Source organism: Prunus mume, linkage group LG7, assembly GCF_029339155.1.
Source record: "Prunus mume cultivar Tortuosa linkage group LG7, ASM2933915v1, whole genome shotgun sequence".
NCBI lineage: Eukaryota > Viridiplantae > Streptophyta > Magnoliopsida > Rosales > Rosaceae > Prunus > Prunus mume.
This window is the reverse complement of record NC_142704.1, coordinates 19,410,211-19,426,212: the sequence shown is the minus strand read 5'-3', so window position 1 is coordinate 19,426,212 and position 16,002 is coordinate 19,410,211. Positions and strand designations below refer to the sequence as shown.

The 16,002-nt window shown below is 39.7% G+C and overlaps 2 protein-coding genes and 1 pseudogene across 2 annotated transcripts; 1 reads left to right on the top strand and 2 right to left on the bottom strand.

Moving 5' to 3' along the window:
• Window positions 1-1,110: 1,110 nt before the first annotated feature.
• LOC148915678 (UDP-glucuronate 4-epimerase 5 pseudogene) lies at window positions 1,111-2,792 on the bottom strand (annotated as a pseudogene).
• A 6,649-nt stretch (window positions 2,793-9,441) lies between these two features.
• Window positions 9,442-12,652, top strand: LOC103337259 (amine oxidase [copper-containing] gamma 1-like). Its single transcript, XM_008240418.3, has 4 exons — window positions 9,442-10,859; window positions 11,090-11,203; window positions 11,495-12,042; window positions 12,129-12,652. Exons 1-4 carry the CDS (start codon window positions 9,972-9,974, stop codon window positions 12,337-12,339), a joined length of 1,761 nt encoding a protein of 586 aa, XP_008238640.2. The 5' UTR covers window positions 9,442-9,971; the 3' UTR covers window positions 12,340-12,652.
• Window positions 12,653-13,422: 770 nt separating this feature from the next.
• Window positions 13,423-15,445, bottom strand: LOC148915677 (flavonoid 3'-monooxygenase CYP75B137-like). The gene is made up of 2 exons (XM_089041295.1): window positions 14,418-15,445; window positions 13,423-14,066 (listed from the first exon to the last, which is right to left on the bottom strand). Exons 1-2 carry the CDS (start codon window positions 15,378-15,380, stop codon window positions 13,434-13,436), a joined length of 1,596 nt encoding a protein of 531 aa, XP_088897421.1. The 5' UTR covers window positions 15,381-15,445; the 3' UTR covers window positions 13,423-13,433.
• Window positions 15,446-16,002: the final 557 nt, after the last annotated feature.

Sequence of the window (16,002 nt, the reverse complement as noted above, 5' to 3'; positions counted from 1 at the left end):
AAGTGAACGTCAATTACTTTCTAATAAATCAACGGAATTCTACCCATCTAGAAATACACAAGGAGGCTGCACAGATCAATATTCCTACATAACTGTCAAGGAATAGAAAGAAATCCAAGGAATATATCCTAATCCTCAAAGCCACCCACCCAGCAAGCAACTTCAAATTAATAAACTTGGTTAAGGGAAATGGTGACCACAAGCATTTGCGCAACTGGTTGTCACACCTTCCTCCAAATTGATTGTCCCTGGTTCAAATCCTCTCCTAAATATTGTAGATGACCAAAAACTTGGTTTGAAAATAAACAGGAAACAAGAAATCTGTAGATTGAGAATTCCAACCAAATATTTGTTAAGACGCCATCCTCTGGTTGAAAATGCATCAGAGCGTTGCCTAACCTCTGAAACAATACTTCTCAACTTCCCAAGACAATTCTTTTTGCAATGTACTTCTAATAAATTTCAATGTATGTTTTGTTTTTGTTGAGCAGTAAACTCCTCTACTTTATCACTACTCATTAGTTCCTGTAACAAAGTAGCAGGATTGATGGGTTTAAATTTAAAAACTGGCAGGACAGAGAATATAACCTACATAACTGTAAAGGAAGAGAAAGAAATCCAAGGACACAACGAAATCCTTTCTACAAGAGTGAAGAACAAGCAAACTGCATATAAATTGCTAAACAGACACAAGAACAAAACAGCAATGAAGTAGCTGAGTATGAGCTGTGAGGCTGTGCAAGAGAGAACCTCATGACCATTTTTCTATACACTAGCAATGACAATACACATCAATGACCCCTATGCCAAAGGACACAATGCCACAATTGCATGAGCTCTAGTATAGCAGGAGAATCAAATGCATTATCATCCATACCAGTGTGAAAGTAAATCCAACAAAATCAATGTGAAACTATACCACATCCAATTACAGTAGTTCCATTTAGTAAGCAGGCACAAAATAATATCACTCAACATTAGGAGCAAGAATACAAGAGAAACACTTGGTATCAAATATTTCCAAATCAGGGCCAGAAACCATTCTGAATAAAAAAAACTGGAGGTGAAACTGAAATGTCAAACAACTAATAAATATAATTCAAAGCCCAATGCATGAATGTTTTTATTTATTGAAATCATTAAAAGACAAAAATAAAGTCCACCAATCAGCAAATTGCTTTGATCTATGAGTCAAGGGCTGTACAGCGAAAACTAAAAATGAACAACCTAAAGAAACAAATGAACCAACATGTGGAAAAACAATTGAGGTGCCTCCAGATTTTTTTCTTGGTACAACTCAGGTATACCCTGCAATGGAAAGCCCTCAACTAACAAACGAAACCATCAACGAATAACATCCATCTTCTTATAACAGTATCACGAGAGATGGTGCCAAGATTGCAAAACGGGTGGAGACATGTAAATGAATGCTAAGAACAATTACAGTGACTTAAAAGCACAATATGAAGAAGAAAATTCACCAGGAACTTTTCTTTCCAGACCCGGGATAATAACTCAGGTACCACCGCACAAACTTCTTCAGCCCTGTCTCCAAATCAGTCCCTGGTTTGTACTTGAGCTCCTTGTGTGCTAAGCTTATATTGGCATGTGTAAACTTGACATCCCCATTTCGCGGCATTGGCAATACCTTCCTCTTAGCCTTGACCTTCAAAAGCTTCTCTAAAATGTTCACCAGCTCACTCACTGGCACCGGAGACGTGTTCCCAAATTGAATATCCTCAATTGAGCCGGACCCTTCTTCTTCCCACCACTCCCTGTACTCTTCTTCGCTGTGTCCAATGCCGCCACGCAGCCCTTTACAACATCGTCAATGTAGGTAAAATCTCTGGCTACAGAACCACGATCAGGCGCTTCAAAGATGGTAATTGGCTTCCCTTTCAAAATATCCTTAGTGAAAAAGAAGTAAGCCATGTCAGGTCTCCCCCAAGGTCCATAAACTGTGAAAAACCGCAACCCAGTAATCGAAAGCCCATAAATATGGTTATAAGTATGTGCAATCTCCTCTCCAGCCTTCTTTGTAGCCGCATAGAGACTGGCTGGCTGGTCAGTTCGATCCTTCTCCGAAAAGGGTACCTTGGAATTGAGCCCATAAACCGAACTAGAAGAAGCCCAGACAATCGCCGGTTGTGGATTCACTGATTTACAGACTTCCAAAATGTTCACAAACCCAGCAATGTTGCTGTGAACATAAGACCCTGGATTCTGCATTGCGTATCGAACCCGGCTTGTGCAGCAAGGTGCATTATGTGACTAAAAGCCACAACATCGAAGAGCTTCTTGAGCAACGAGGAGTCGTTGATATCCCCTTCAACGACAAATACTCCATTGCGTTCTAGAAGCTTCTGGCGGTCGCGCTTGAGCCGAGGCTCGTAGTAGTGGTTGAAGTTATCAAGACCCAAAACCCCGTCGCCTCGGCGCTTCAGAGCGATCGAAACGTGGGTCCCGACAAAGCCTGCAGCGCCGGTAACAAGGACGGTGAGTTCATGGCTCGATCGCCTCTGGGCCGAGCGGGTGACCCGTTTTTCCCAACTCGGGCCGCCCCAAGAGTCGTTTAGGGATCGGCGAGAAGGCAGAGAAGGTGAAGGCGACGAGAGGACGTAGTAGAAGAGAATGAAAACGAGAAAGAACGAGGACCAAAGAGTGAGCTTGGAAAGCGAGGTGTGAAACCTGAGGCGGTGAATGTAGGGCTGGGATTTTTCAAGCTTGAACTTTCCGGGAGTGGAGGGTATGTTATCAAGGTGTGAGTTCAGCTGTGACATTGCCCAATTCGTTAAAAACCCTATTTCCTCTTTCTTTGCAGGGAAAATTAGGGTTAGGGTTTGTATTTTTGGGTGGAAATGGGGAATATGTAAAGGCTATGCAGGGGAGTTTGTTTTGGTGGTTTTCTGTTTTCCCGTGGTGTTTGGCCGGTGAGAAAATCAAGGGGTTTCGAAAAAGAAAAAGATTGGTTTTTATTTCCTCAGGGTAGAAGGAGGTGGAGGGAGGGGCTTAATTATACAGGTCGGTCGGTTCGGTGGTGGGAAAGTTGGGAACTCTGAGGAGAGATTTTGCTGAATAAAGAAGAGACGAGGAGAAGGATATGACGGGTATTTTGAAGATTGGTTTGGTGGGTTTTGGACTTTAGACCTCCTTTGACGTTTCTACTTAGTCATCATCATCTAGAAAAATGTCTTTTTCATTTTAGTTTTCTTTATTGACCAGGTCCAGGTCCTACTAAACTTTTATTTTTATTTTTAATATTCGGATAAATAGTAAATCATTAATGGTTGATTGATTTGTTTTGGAGATAAATCTTGGAAATTAAAAGATGGATCTAGAAATACAAATATATAGTAAGTATATATATGACGTGTGAAATGTGATTTGTTACTGACTTGGATTCAAATCTCAGAATGTTCGGAATTTTTGTATTTGATGCCAATTGCTTGTTTCTCAGAAGCCTGAATTCATTTCAGCTATGTGTGTGTATATCGATTTCATATGCTTGATATGTTGTATTCGGCTATTTTGGAAAGCATGAGTTTGGCGACAGCAAGAAAAATTTTGTATGACAAGCTGATGAGTTTGCCTTTACAAAAAATGAATCAATTGTATTCGCGACGGAACCCTAGGTCTTTGGTTTCGTAGTAATTGTCTTTCACTTGTATTGGATAATGTAATTTTGTTGCAGATGAGTTATATGCCATTGTAAATGTCTCAATATTCAAGTTTTCTTACACTAGCTTACTAAAGAGTTTGATACCCAAGGGCTTGGTGACCTACTTTCCTTTAGCACAATCACCATCTTGGGAAAACACTAATAATTATTGTTGGCCATTATTTCCTAATTGATTCATCATTAATTACACAATTTAATATGGATAAATTATATGCTGTGAGCCAGCATGAGGTCCAATAGTAATATCACTGTCCTGTCTGTCCTTTATAGAGTAGGATTTTGAGCTGTTTAGGTTATGCAGCCGCGTTTCTTATTTGTGTAGTTTCACCTAACAAGCTTCTGTTCATAAAAACGAGTGAGTGAAGAGTTTTCACCTACAACTTGCTTGGACAGCTATAGAGCTCTAATTAAAGAAATAATTAGGTTGTTGTTTTATTAGTTCCCGGAAAACAATATTTGTATTCACTCGATTGTACATAACTTTCCACTCATAACATGCACGCATATGTACAACATTCAACATTCATAGAGAAAAAAAAGATTAAATATATATATCTAGTCATCATGCACGCATTAAATTTTCCCCAAGTAGAAGGTGTAATTTTGGGAATTTGGAATTTTGTCAAACACGACTAAGACTTTTAGTCTCCTTTTCAAAATATAGACTTCTCGACCAATGCTTGAACCCCATGAAAAGATAAATTTTTGTGATGGTGACACTGCCACAGTTTGCATGTGAAAAATAAAATAAAAAATACAGTGATAATTGAGAAATTAACAAGAGATGATATGGATGGTGAGATGGATTAATATTAATATACAATTAGTTCCTTCAGTAGCAAAGGGTGACGAGGGGGGCAAACTTCAAAATAAGGCAATCTCTCTATAACATTATTATTGAGATATCTTGTTTTCTAATCAAGTTAGGTCGTCCTCTTTATTGTTTGAGCTGCTAATTCATGAATCACAAAGAAGTAGAACTCACCTAATTTACTTTACTGTAAACCCATCATGCCTGTCATGAAGATTCAAGTTGAAGAAATATTTAGGGACGCACGTGTGTGTATATATATATATGTATTAATTCTTGGTTTTATGTTAGCAATAATCAAAATATAAAAACAAATGAACAAAAAGGGTCACGACGCATGCACCAACAATGACTTGGTACCTTTGTGTTTTGCTTTTATAAAGTCACATTGACATCTTGTGGAAATAATGTGCCTGATAAATGTGTCGCATCATCCATAACTGATATGGTATGGTCGCATCACATGTATCCACCGCCAATCATCTTATAGAACTCTTCAGGCTTTTTTTTTGTATCCGAAAAGTTAAGATCTATTTCTAGATGGCTAAGGGGTATTTGTTGAACTTTCTTTCCCACGTTCACATCAAGTCTTCTAATTTTGTTTGACCTTTTCATCACGAGTCCTCCTATCGCTTAAACGTTTTGATCTTTTTCCTATGTGGTAAAATGTACGCAGTTTAAGTGATTAAGAGTAATTATTTTTCTTTACACTCGAAATCTTGTGTTTGAATATCCCCTTCTCCGATCGCCTATATATATATATATTAAAAGTGTCATCAATGGCCGGATCCAAGTCTCCTTTATAGGATTAGATTGTAGAGGAGAAGTTCTACATGAGAAAATAGAAAGAAAATGTGTATATAAATATTGTGGCAGTTTTTCTCATTCTCATAGGACCTTAAATCAATTGTTTCCTTAGAGTACTTTCAAGGGAAGGGTGTGGCCCTAGCAGGAGAAGGCCCAAGCCCCTAGTAGAGGTTCCAAGGCGCAAATGCAGCCCGGGTAGCTGATGGGCTTCACAAGCCTAGGTAGGCCAAAAGGCAAGAATAGCCTAGGCTGTTACTTCGATTTGCTGACCCCGGCAATGAAAAAAATATCTTAAAAAAACTACAAAATTTCAGAATTTAAAAATAATAATTAGTCATATTCTTCACTTCCTACACCAAAACTCTATACAAATTCATCTCCTCATATCTTATGTGAATAGTAGTTGCCCTTTGTAGGTCCTGTTCTGTGCAGCCTGACATTTGTGGGCTTGGGCCACCGTGAAGAAGAAAACGCAATGTGAACTCCCTAGTGCCCGAGTTCAAAACCAAGCTCCCAAAAAGAGTTTTGAAGAGTTTGATGAAACTTTAGAAAAACTCTCTTAGGTTCTTTTCACCAATAGCCAAAGAAACATAATAAATTGATAAATGACTTGGCTTGAGGAGCTTGTGGCATGAGAGCTAAGCTTTCACAAGTTTAGCAATTTCAGAGAGAGAGATGCATGAGTTTCTTTACAGAGAACAGAGATTTAAACAGGGCAGAGGAAAATTAAGGAGGTCTCTATCTTAGGGGAAGAAGAAGACGACCAAATAAGAAGATTGGGTGGCTTGAGTAAATTCAGGCCAGTTACTTGATAAAGCTTGGTTAAGCTCTGGATGACTGGGTAGAGAAAGCTCCCTTTTATAGGCACAAAGAACCTAATTTTATCTAACCTCATTCTTCCTTTTTCTTTGCTTCTTCCTACTCGATTCTATTTGGTGAAATCTTCCTATCCAAGGCGCATGAGTAAGGAGCCCTTTGTGATTCCAAGGGTTTTGTGTGGCTGGACCTTCCCATGAGGGTGAGGCGCCACCTGCTTTTCTTCTTGGTTTTCAAAATGGAGCTTACAGAGGAAAGGAAAATGGGTAGAGTCTTTTGTCCAATGGGTATTCATCCTTCATTCATGGATTTCCTTTGGTCCCTGTCGTGGCTCTTCGTTGACCATCTTGGAATTCTGACGAGGGTGAAGCACGATGCCAGATTTTCCTACAAGTTGCTAGTAGGCTTGTGCGTACGTTGTTGGTTTATTAACACATTATTTCCAGTGCCTAATGGGTTTTCATCAAATTGATGGAAACAACCTATTTAATTTTGGGCATTTATTGATGTTGGCTTCGTCTAAGTGCTATGACAGACTACTAGATATCCTCCCAAGGCATTGAATCATTTTCCTCTTCTCTCTTATGCTAACCCATGTGTTTGAGCCCGAGGAACGAGCTTGAGTTTTAATACTCCCAAGTGGCCTAAAACTTTTGCTCTCGAACCCTCAATGAGCCTCGTGATTGCTTGTTTCCTTCCATACCACAACCTTCTCAGCAAGCCCCAAGTAATTATGTGACTTGGGCTAACTTAAGCTCGTAGCATGGCTTGGTGTTGGCATAGTGGTTCTTTAGATGGCATCGCGTGTTTATTCAACATGCTTGTACTTTGTACCGCAATAAGCTATGATCGGGCCCAGTGGCATCGAATAGGTTGGTGAATGTGAATATATAAAGCCGGTGCATTTTTTATTCTTTTGCGCATGTTTGCTTGTGTGACGATGGCCCCTGGCTTATGTGGGTGCATCCCACAATTTCTCTCATGTCCCAATTGTTTCTTTTCTCGATCAATTTATTCTTGTTGGGCTAAGAATAAACTTGGGCCTAGTCCTTGGATATTTGGGCCTCAACACCCTTAAGTTGTCATGGTAATGGTGGAAACACCACAAGTTTTTTGCAAGGGCTGCTACTATTCACATAAATAGTAACAACCCTTACCTTGCCTTTATCTTTTGCCATGACAAATGGGTAGAAATGCTCTTATAGTGCGTGACATGATTCTAGATTCATCCTAAACCAAATCCAATGCATGTTTGTTGACCCAAAACAACAATCAAGCATGTTTTGCTCAATTTAGAAAATCAATTACCAAAATTTGCAAAGGAATCAAATTCCAAAATTTGAAAATGAATTCTTCTATTTTCATTACTTATAATAAATATGTGAACGAGTTATATTATATGTTCATACTCCAATATAACATGATAATTACTCGAGAAGAATCGTTGAGATAAAGTAAAGCGTTTATTTATTTTAGTTAAGGCCTTCTCCAACCTATGAGGGGCTAAACCCAAATTTTCTCCCCTCCAAAAAGTAACTATTTGGGTTTTGCCCTGACTCAAATCGTTTTTTCTCTCAACCCTCCGGAATCAAATTTTAAGTCCGCAACTTTATTAAATTGTTTAAGAATGGTTTAAGTGTAACTTTTTATTTTTGGTGTGGAAAACTTTTCTTCATTAATCTTTTTAAATAACGTCATAATTTAATTTTTTGAACAATTTGACCTAAAAAAAATTGAAATTTCATAAATTTAATTTTATTCCAAAAGTATGAGAATGAAGAAGATGATGTGCTTGAAATGATATCAAAAGTATGAGAATGGAAGAGATTAATGAAATTGACAAAGGAAAAATAAATTGAGAAATAGAAAAAATATTTTTGGTAGATTAATTGAGAAATGAGTGAGTATTTATAGAGTTTGGAGTGAGATTTGGGATTGGATCTGATTTGGATTAATTTAAAATATTATTTTGACGGTTGGATTTAAATTTCAGCCATTGGATCTTTTTTTTACCGTTAAAATAGTATAGATTTAATTCCCATCGTTGATTTAAGTTATATGTACATACCCAAAAAAAAAACAAACAACAACATTTGAAACCGTTGGATTCCAATGGCAACTCCATGAGATAGCGACAAGTGGCGCAAAGAGAAGACAAAAAGCAAGTTGCAAATTTGGAGGTGGGCCCCACATCAGAATTTTTGCACATAAGGCTGTTTGAGATGTGCAGTGGGCTCCATTGAATAGTGTAGGGTTCAGACAATACTTGAACCCATATTTGGATTTTCTCAAGTTTTAAATCCTTCATTTTTTTGGGTTGAGAAAAATTTTGAGCAATATTTTGAGTTTAGGTCATTGAGTTGGAGATAACCTAATAAGTAGCGAAGAAAACACTATAATGACTCTCAAAAAGCCCGTTAGCAGACCAAGTCATGACTCATCCGAGGCCCATTTGATTTAAATTTGTCATAGTGTAAACAAATAAAAACCAATGCCATTCAATTTCTAAACTTGACAAAAGGGGTTAATCAATTATTGATTGCTTTTGATGATTTGGGTGCGTGCGAAGTCAGTGGAGAGGCCGACTGCTCAACCTCATTCGTCGTCGTTTCGATGATTCGGCGCCCTCAACAATGACTTTTTGTTGGTATTACTTTTCTCATCAAAGCAAACACGGAATCTTCAGAATATACGAGCCCTCCTGTCGTATGCGACCGGCCCCACTAACTCCTGTAGATAAAACCAATGCATGGTATTTTTTTTTTCCCAGTATCTTTCTTCTTTGCCTCTTGAATCAGCGTGTCAATAATTAATTATAAAGATTAATTGGCACCTAAAAAATGCTGCCTTTTTTTTAAAAACAATTTTTTTCCCCTTAAGCACGGACATGTGGTGTCTCCCAATAGTCACGGATCACAAGATTTAAATGGTGTCCTATATAATAATAGAAATGATCATATCAATAATCAAATGACTAATAATTTTCAATCTAACTCACGTCACAATAATTTAAAACAACGTTGCAAATAAGTTAGTGTTATACAACTGGCTGACTGTGAAAATTTGAGGGCCCTATACGAAACTTAAAATTTTATTAAACACGCAATTATGTAAATATCTTGACAGGCTTTAGTGTATTATTAAGAAAGAGAAAAGAAAAAGGGCAAATAGAGTAAGTTACGTCACTATGCAGTATGCGCAAGTGCATGCGGGATCAGTATTTACAACAAGAGGTGACTTGCCTACTAGACTAGTTTATAATTGTCACATACTGATTCTCTCAATATTTGGAATCTTTCTCATGCCATCATCCTTATCCTTACCTTAGCAAGCAGCTACTTCTCTATATTATATTAATACTTAAACAAGCCAACCAACAAATCTCAGCTCTAACTTTCACACTCACTCTCAAACAGAGCCTTCAGGTGGAGAAAGCTCCCATGGACACCAGAAGCTTTCTGCGTTTCTTCTTTCTCACCCTCTGCATAGCCGTAGCCCTCCTCTTCACCTGGGCCCACCTCCCTTACGGGCCCCCCTACGCCGCCGACCTCCTCGACTGCTCCACCAACTCGGCCTGGTGCTCCTCCAAAAACCGCCTCCAGTCCAAACCCCCCAGCCCCACACGCCGCCTCCGCGACCACGCCTCCGACGCCCCCACCATCCTCTCGACCCCTCACTCTCCCAGAGATCACCGCCGTCCGCTCCATCCTCTACTCCCATGCGCTCTTCGCCTCCTCCTCCTCCCACGCGCTCCATTCCGTCGACCTCCAAGAGCCCGACAAGTCCCTCGTCCTCCGCTGGCACCACGGCGACCCCCTCTTTCCTAGAAAGGCCACCGTCGTCGCGCGTGTGGATGACATGTCGCACGTTCTCACCGTTGACTTGACTACCCGCGAGGTGACCGTGGAAGACACCGCCTCCCACACCGGTTACCCGACGATGACGCTGGAGGAGATGACCGCGGCCACGTGGGTTCCGCTCATGAACGCGGATTTCAACCGCACGATCGTCCAGCGCGGGGTTGATCTGACGGATCTGGCTTGCCTGCCGCTTTCCACGGGGTGGTACGGCAAGGTGGAGGAGAAAAGGAGGTTGATTAAGGTGCAGTGCTACTCCACCAAGGATACTGTGAACTTCTACATGAGGCCAATCGAAGGGTTGACTGTGCTGGTTGACTTGGACACCAAACAAGTGTTGGAGATTTCGGATAAGGGCCGGAGCATCCCCATACCAAAGGCCGCCAATACAGACTATAGGTACTCGGCCCACAAGCCCAATGAAGTTCTCAAGCTGCTGAAGCCCATATCCATAGAGCAGCCCAATGGACGGAGCTTTACTGTGGAGGATGATCACTTGGTCAAATGGGCAAATTGGGAATTTCACTTGAAACCCGATGCCCGGGCTGGTGTGATCGTGTCTCGGGCCAAAGTCCGTGACCCGAACACTGGGGAATTTAGGGATGTGATGTACAAAGGGTTTACGTCGGAGTTGTTCGTGCCTTACATGGACCCCACTGATGCATGGTACTTCAAGACTTATATGGATGCAGGCGAATATGGGTTCGGATTGCAGGCCATGCCTCTTGAGCCGCTTAATGATTGCCCACGCAATGCCTATTATATGGATGGTGTGTTTGCAGCAGCCGATGGAACACCGTACGTCCGATCGAACATGGTTTGTGTGTTCGAGAGCTATGCGGGTGATATCGCGTGGCGGCACACAGAATGTCCGATAACGGGTATGCAGGTAAGAAACTCAAGTCCAAAAACTTAAAAAGAGTAATGCTACACGTATTATATTTATTTATTAATTTTTTTAGTAGAAATTAGACTCGTCATGACATCATGCAATTGAACTTTATTTTAGTTTTGTTGAAAATACGGTCTATAATACGTTCAGTAAATATATTACGCTAATGATTTTCTTATGTATGAATTTTAAATCAAGTGGGCCCTACTTATCTCTGTGTTTGGCAGATTAGAGAAGTAAGGCCAAAGGTGACTTTAGTGGTCAGAATGGCAGCATCAGTGGCTAACTATGACTATATCATCGACTGGGAGTTTCAAACAGATGGACTAATCAGAGCCAAGGTTAGTAGCTTGGTGATTTTTTTATAAAAATAAGCGATAGTCTAAATTACATTGATAGTCAGAAATATCATGAATATATGAATAATAGGCTAGGTCAATTTTCTTTTGGTTCTTAAATTGCTTGCATCATTTCTTCTTTTAATCTTGATGCCATAAATTATTGCTAATACTATCGTTTAGTGGTTATACCATTCACTAATGTGTCGTGAACATCAACGACTAAAAGTCACCCAAGCAGCAAGTATAGCTCTTCTCTAACATTTTTCAATATATACATATATGCGTATGCAGGTTGGACTGAGTGGGATTTTGATGGTGAAAGGCACCTCCTATGAGAATGTGAACCAAGTGTCTAGCCCAGAGAATCTCCACGGAACACTCTTGTCAGAAAACGTTATTGGCGTTATTCATGACCATTACGTCACATTTTATCTTGATATGGACGTGGACGGCTCAGATAACTCCTTTCTGAAAGTGAATCTCCAAAGGGAGCAAAACTCTCCAAATGAGTCACCAAGGAAAAGCTACTTGAAAGCTACTAAAACCGTGGCCAAAACAGAAAAAGATGCACAGGTTAAGCTAAAACTCTATGACCCATCCGAATTCCATGTGATCAACCCAACAAAAAGGACCCGGGTCGGAAACCCGGTCGGGTATAAATTGGTCCCTGGTGGCACTGCTGCTAGCTTGCTTGATCTAGATGACCCTCCCCAAAAGAGAGGTGCTTTTACAAACAATCAAATTTGGGTTACCCCATACAATAGGAGTGAGCAATGGGCTGGTGGGCTGCTCGTTTGCCAAAGTCAAGGTGAAGATACCCTAGCCGTCTGGTCCGACAGGTGAGCGTCTAATATATTTGTATCATATTTACTGGTCACATTTCTTTTATAGAAGAAGTATCTAATTGATGATTTTGATTTTGCAGGGACCGGCCAATCGAGAACAAGGATATTGTTCTCTGGTACACATTAGGGTTTCATCACATACCATGTCAAGAAGACTTCCCTATAATGCCGACGGTGTCATCTAGCTTTGACCTAAAGCCTGTGAATTTCTTTGAGAGCAACCCCATACTTCGAACTCCACCTAATGTTGAGACAGATCTGCCTGTTTGTGTCGCTGCTGCTTCAGCTTAATTAAGCAATGAACATCCAGTGCCTCGAAAGATATTTCTGATCAGCTACTTGTAGAAAGTTACCTAAAAAATGTGCCAATTTAGGGCTTGCATGAAATCAGCTTGATGTAACGACGAACAAGAAGTTGTACTGAAACCGATGTGGCCAAGAATAAAAGATCGATGAGTGGAGTTAGTGGGAATCTACATTATGTACAGAGGCCATTATGTAAGAAATTAGATTTAGCGATGATGGAATCTCACTTGAAGGATCCAAGGCTCTTATATTGATATTTAATATACCACTAATTTTAGTGGTACGTTATTTAACCTTATTCTTGTCTCTATTTCAGTAATTTTTGAATGAGATCGTAATACCGTCATATAATTTATGTTCTTGAATTTCTGCACCGGAAGTCCTATGTTTAACTAGATATCACCATGTTGAGATAAACTAAGTTTGCACTTGTGCTTTCCAAACCTAATTAAATTAGTTCTATAGTTTAAAGTATCAAAAGCGGTATCGAAATATGATCTTTAAAGTGGAACCAGTTCTGTCATGATCTTGTTTGTGCTTTAACCATGTTACAAAATTATTATTTACTATATAGGTAGTGTCCTCAATACAATAATACAATGTTCGTATTCAAGAATTTCAAATTGGAAGTAAATACTCGAGGAAGTGCTTTGAACCTTATTTTTTTTATTGTTAATATTTTTTTATGAACTAACCACCCACCGTCTATCTCTTGAGATTGATATGTTGCGGTTTGAAGAACCTTATGATATTATTCAAGATGTTCTTTTTTGTTTATTAATTCTTTTTGAAGTTTAAACTATTTATTAACAAAAATGTAACTTAGAAAGTACAACAAAATAAATCACAAGGTATCACTAGTGACATGAGACAAACCACACCAAGTCCTATTTCCTCAATTTATTATAAGATAATAAGGATTATGGGGAAACAATTGAACCAAGAGCATCAATGCATATATGCAATGACGGACCTATAAAGGCACAAATTGCTCATTTGCTTAAGCTGGTGGTGGTTTTTAGGTGTTACAAATTACCTTATTTCCATGCTGCATTTTTCCAGAGGGAATGAAAATAAATCTAAGTATAGAGCTCCAATTTAGATAACCTGGGTGTTGGAATGACAACTAATGGAGTCATTTTCTTTGTCACAATCCCAAATTTGTCTTGAAGGTCAAGCTTTGCATCATTGGGCAACCTCCACTCAAATGAATGCAAAAATGAAGCCAACACATAGATCATCATCCTCTCTGCTAAGGGAATCCCAGGACACATTCTTCTCCCAGAACCAAATGGAAGATATTCCAACTTATTGCCATTGTAATGAATGTTGTTGCTGGGTGGATCATTGAGGAACCTCTTGGGCCTAAATTCCAAGGGATTGTCCCAAACATTAGGGTCTCTGTGAATGGCCCAAACATTTAAAAAAACACTTGAACCTTTTGGTATTTTGAAGCCTCCAATGGTGGTGGATTGACTTGGACAATGGGGAACCAGAAGAGGCACAGCAGGGTGCAATCTAGATGTCTCCTTAATCACAGCCTCTAAATAATGTAATTTGGGTATATGAGACTCTTCAACCAAGTTTTTCAACCCCACAACTTCTTTCAGTTCTTGTTGAACTTTTTTCAAGTCATCTGGGTGTTGCATCAGCTCAGCCATTACCCATTCCACCATTGTTGCTGTGGTGTCAGTTCCACCAACCACAATGTCCTGTTCAAAATTATCAAACTGTTAAAAAGTTCAAAAAAAAGATTTGTTGCATTTTTATTTACTTCTTACTATCCCTTGTGTTAGAATTTTTACATCAAAATTTGCTCTTGAAAATAAATTGATAGGATGCACATAGAGGCATATCAGCTAAGTTTATTTATCATCACAAGAAGGTTATTATATGGTGAGTCTCTCACGCGTGCATATGCGAATACTGGCCGTATTAATGCATTAAGTGTTGCCAAAAGTAAGGCAAAAGTCATGTGTCAATGGCTAGAAATCGCTCACATGCGTCAATGGCACCTGGTTGACTGCCAACAAACTACAAACCAAAAGATAAGAATACAGTACCGTGAGCAGGGCCTTGATTTGTTGCAAAGTGAGCGATTCTGCATCATCTCCATGCTCATTAAGCTCCAACAGGAACTGCAGAAAGCCTTTCCTTTCATGCTTTAGCGATAGCCCCCCATCTTGCTCTGCTGCCTCACTCATCTGCTTTTCAATGGCAGAGTTGAGAATCTTTTCAGTCACAGATAGAAGCTGCTTCGCACGCCTCGCAATTCCTTGCACATCAAACCTGGCAAGCCAAGGAAAAAAGTCGGAAATATTTCCCTTCCCAATCAACTCCACCATTTCAGCCACCACATTTCTGTACTCTGCCCCAAGATCAGTCCCTTTCTCTGCTTCCAGAGTCCCACCCCACAACATTCTCATGGTTGTGTTGATTGCTGTAAAAAATGCAACCTGCCCGAAATCAATTGGGCTGCCACTTTTGCCATAAATATGATCAATTGACTTGAGAACTTCCTCTTTTCTCAGAGCATAACAAGCATCAAGGTTGCCTTTGCTCATCACGTGGCTCACAAACACCTTGCGCAACCTCCTCCAACCTGGACCGTAGGATCCGAAGGCGATGTCGGTTCCTCCGTAGGAGATAATCTGTGCAGCAATTATAGGGTCACGATTTGCAAAGAGGGTGTCTTGGTCACGAACCACTTGTTTCACAAGTGATGGCGAAGAGAGCACAAAACATAATTTGCTACCAAGTTGGAGCTTGTAGATAGGGCCATAAACACTTGCCAGGTTTGTGAATTCGTGGTGAAGGTTGGGGCCTAAAAAGGGAAGGCTCCCAACAAATGGCAGGCCACGAGGACCTGGTGGCAATGGAGGTGTTGGGTTTTTTGAGCTTTTCCAGTTCCACATGAACCAGAACATAGCAACCGCCATGGCTGAAATGGTGAGAAATATTGCTCTGGTCATCATGAGATGGCCATCTTTCTCATTATTGCTAGCATCCCACCATGGTGACCACATTTTTTGTTATCCTTAGGCCCTGAACCCTAATGAAGATGAAAGATATATAGGCTTGTTATATATACAGAAAATACATATAGAAATGTTTTTTGCTCCTACCAGATAAAGAGCTAAATAATGTTTTTTCCCCTACCACACAAGACATCCAGGAGAAAACGCCAGAAGAAAAATCGAGAACTTGACAGGTTTGGACAATGGATGCATTATTTTGTGGCAGATTAATATCCTTGGTCACTGTTGTCTTGCGGTGTTTGCTTCAACTGGCGGCTTCGGCCTATGAGTGAAAAAATTACTTACATGAAATGCCGAGCCTCTAGAAGAAAACTGGAAAAGTTTGTGCTGTAGTTTATTTTTTATTTTTCTATTTCCATAATTTCTCCATTTATTTTTTTTCACACTTACACACACCTTTAGGGAGACATGAAGACTAATATGTATTTCTGCAAAAATTAAAAAGACATGAACACTTACTTTTCTTACAGCATTTATACACATCTTTGTTATATATGATCATCTGTTGATCAGTTTTACATTTTTCTTCTAACCAGTTGAACAAAGACTTCAATGTACCAATTTCTATCTTAAAAAAAAAGAAGCTACGGTATGAGTAGTAGAAAGCACA